This window comes from Guillardia theta (assembly GCF_000315625.1).
Source record: "Guillardia theta CCMP2712 unplaced genomic scaffold GUITHscaffold_64, whole genome shotgun sequence".
Taxonomy (NCBI): domain Eukaryota; class Cryptophyceae; order Pyrenomonadales; family Geminigeraceae; genus Guillardia; species Guillardia theta.
The window spans coordinates 60,073-61,692 of NW_005434610.1; the positions used below are offsets into that span (position 1 = coordinate 60,073).

The following is a 1,620-nucleotide window of genomic DNA, read 5'->3' on the forward strand; positions in this document are numbered from 1 at the left end:
CCTCCCTCCTCCCTCCTCCCTCCTCCCTCCTCCCTCCTCCCTCCTCCCTCCTCCCTCCTCCCTCCTCCCTCCTCCCTCCTCCCTCCTCCCTCCTCCCTCCTCACACTTGCTCTCACCTTTCTCGAAGGGCATCTCTTCTCCGCTGATCCCCTCACCTTCCTCATCGTCTTCCTCCTCCTCCCCTTCCTCCTCCTCCCCTTCCTCTTCGTCCTCTTCGTCCTCCCCTGCCTCCTCCTGCGATGTGGTCATGGGAGGAGAACAGCAGGGGGCAAGCACCTCGTCGCTCTCGTCCATCATCTCCCGCGTCTCTGCTCCTCCGAACTTGACTTTCTTGCCGCCCTCTTCTTCCTCCGAAGAGCTCTGAGCCGGTACATGAGGAGGAAGAAAGCAAAAGGTTGTAAGGCGAGGAGCATAGGAGACGTAAGAAGCGAAGAGGAGTGAGGTGAGAGGGGAGGAGAGAGGGAAGGAGAGAGGGGAGAAGAGAGGGGAGGAGAGAAGGGAGGAGAGAGGGGAGGAGAGAGGGAAGGATAGAGGGGAGGTGAGAGGGGAGGAGAGAGGGAAGGAGAGAGGGGAGGAGAGAGGGGAGAAGCAGGATGGAAGTTAAGCGGTTGCATGGTGAAGAGGAAGAGGAGAAGGGTGAAATCACCTCCTCGCTGTCAGTGTCTGACTCTTCATCTAAAAGTTCCAGTCCTTCCACTCCTTCACTGACTTTCTGGAAACACGTTGAGATGAGTTTTCATCCTCCTCCTCCTCATCTCCATTTCAATTGTCATCAGCATCAGCATCATCATCATCATCATCATCGTCATCGTCATCGTCATCGTCATCGTCATCGTCATCGTCGTCGTCATCGTCATCGTCATCGTCATCATCATCGTCATCATCATCATCATCGTATTCTTTTGTTCGTACTTGTCTTCCGTATTCAGTCTTCTTGTTGAGATCTCGAACTTTCCCCCTTCCACAACGTTATCACAACACACAGCACTTGCAGCCTCTACCTGTCTTTCTTGGCCAACATCTCAGAGTCAAGATGTCTTGGTGACATATCAGACGACCTGACCAACTCACATCACTTTCTACCTGTACAGTGACAGCAGCGATCGGGCGGCCATCACGACTCCCTGCGATCTTTGTCAACAGACTGAAGGCGACCGGTTCCTCATTGCACCTTGTCTTTGTGCTTCTTGTATGCTACCAAGTCTTGGAGCAGATCCGCATCCATAGCATGCGGCTATCGAGCATCAAGTCACAAACTACCTCCTCCTCCTCCTCCTCCTCCTCCTCCTCCTCCTCCTCCTCCTCCTCCTCCTCCACTCAAACCCTCCCTTCGCCTCCCTTCTTTCGTATCTTCCTCCTCTCCTCTTCCTCCTCCTACTTGTCGCATGCAGATTTCACGCGCAGTGTTGAGACCAATGGCGATCACTTCATCTTGCCTGTATATCATCATCGTCATGATCATTCGTTTAGTCTCCTCCTCCTCCTCTTACTACTCCTTATCCTCTTCCTCCTCCTCCTCCTCCTTCTCCTCCTCTCACCTTCCATCAGTGATGAAATGATTTGCAAGGGTTCGGATCAGAGGCTCGACAACATCCGGTGGAACCATCGCTGCCATTTCAA

The 1,620-nt window shown here is 53.5% G+C and overlaps 1 protein-coding gene across 1 annotated transcript in view; it reads right to left on the reverse strand.

The window, feature by feature from the left end:
• Positions 1-762: 762 nt before the first annotated feature.
• GUITHDRAFT_113049 (hypothetical protein) overlaps positions 763-1,620 on the reverse strand; it is a gene marked incomplete at both ends in the record, with an annotated part of 4,062 nt that continues 3,204 nt past the window's right edge. Inside the window, 6 exons of the mRNA XM_005827702.1 lie at positions 763-958; positions 1,002-1,037; positions 1,084-1,124; positions 1,172-1,234; positions 1,379-1,436; positions 1,539-1,608. Coding sequence (XP_005827759.1) covers positions 763-958; positions 1,002-1,037; positions 1,084-1,124; positions 1,172-1,234; positions 1,379-1,436; positions 1,539-1,608 — 464 coding nt within the window. The remainder of the gene's footprint in view (positions 959-1,001; positions 1,038-1,083; positions 1,125-1,171; positions 1,235-1,378; positions 1,437-1,538; positions 1,609-1,620) is intronic.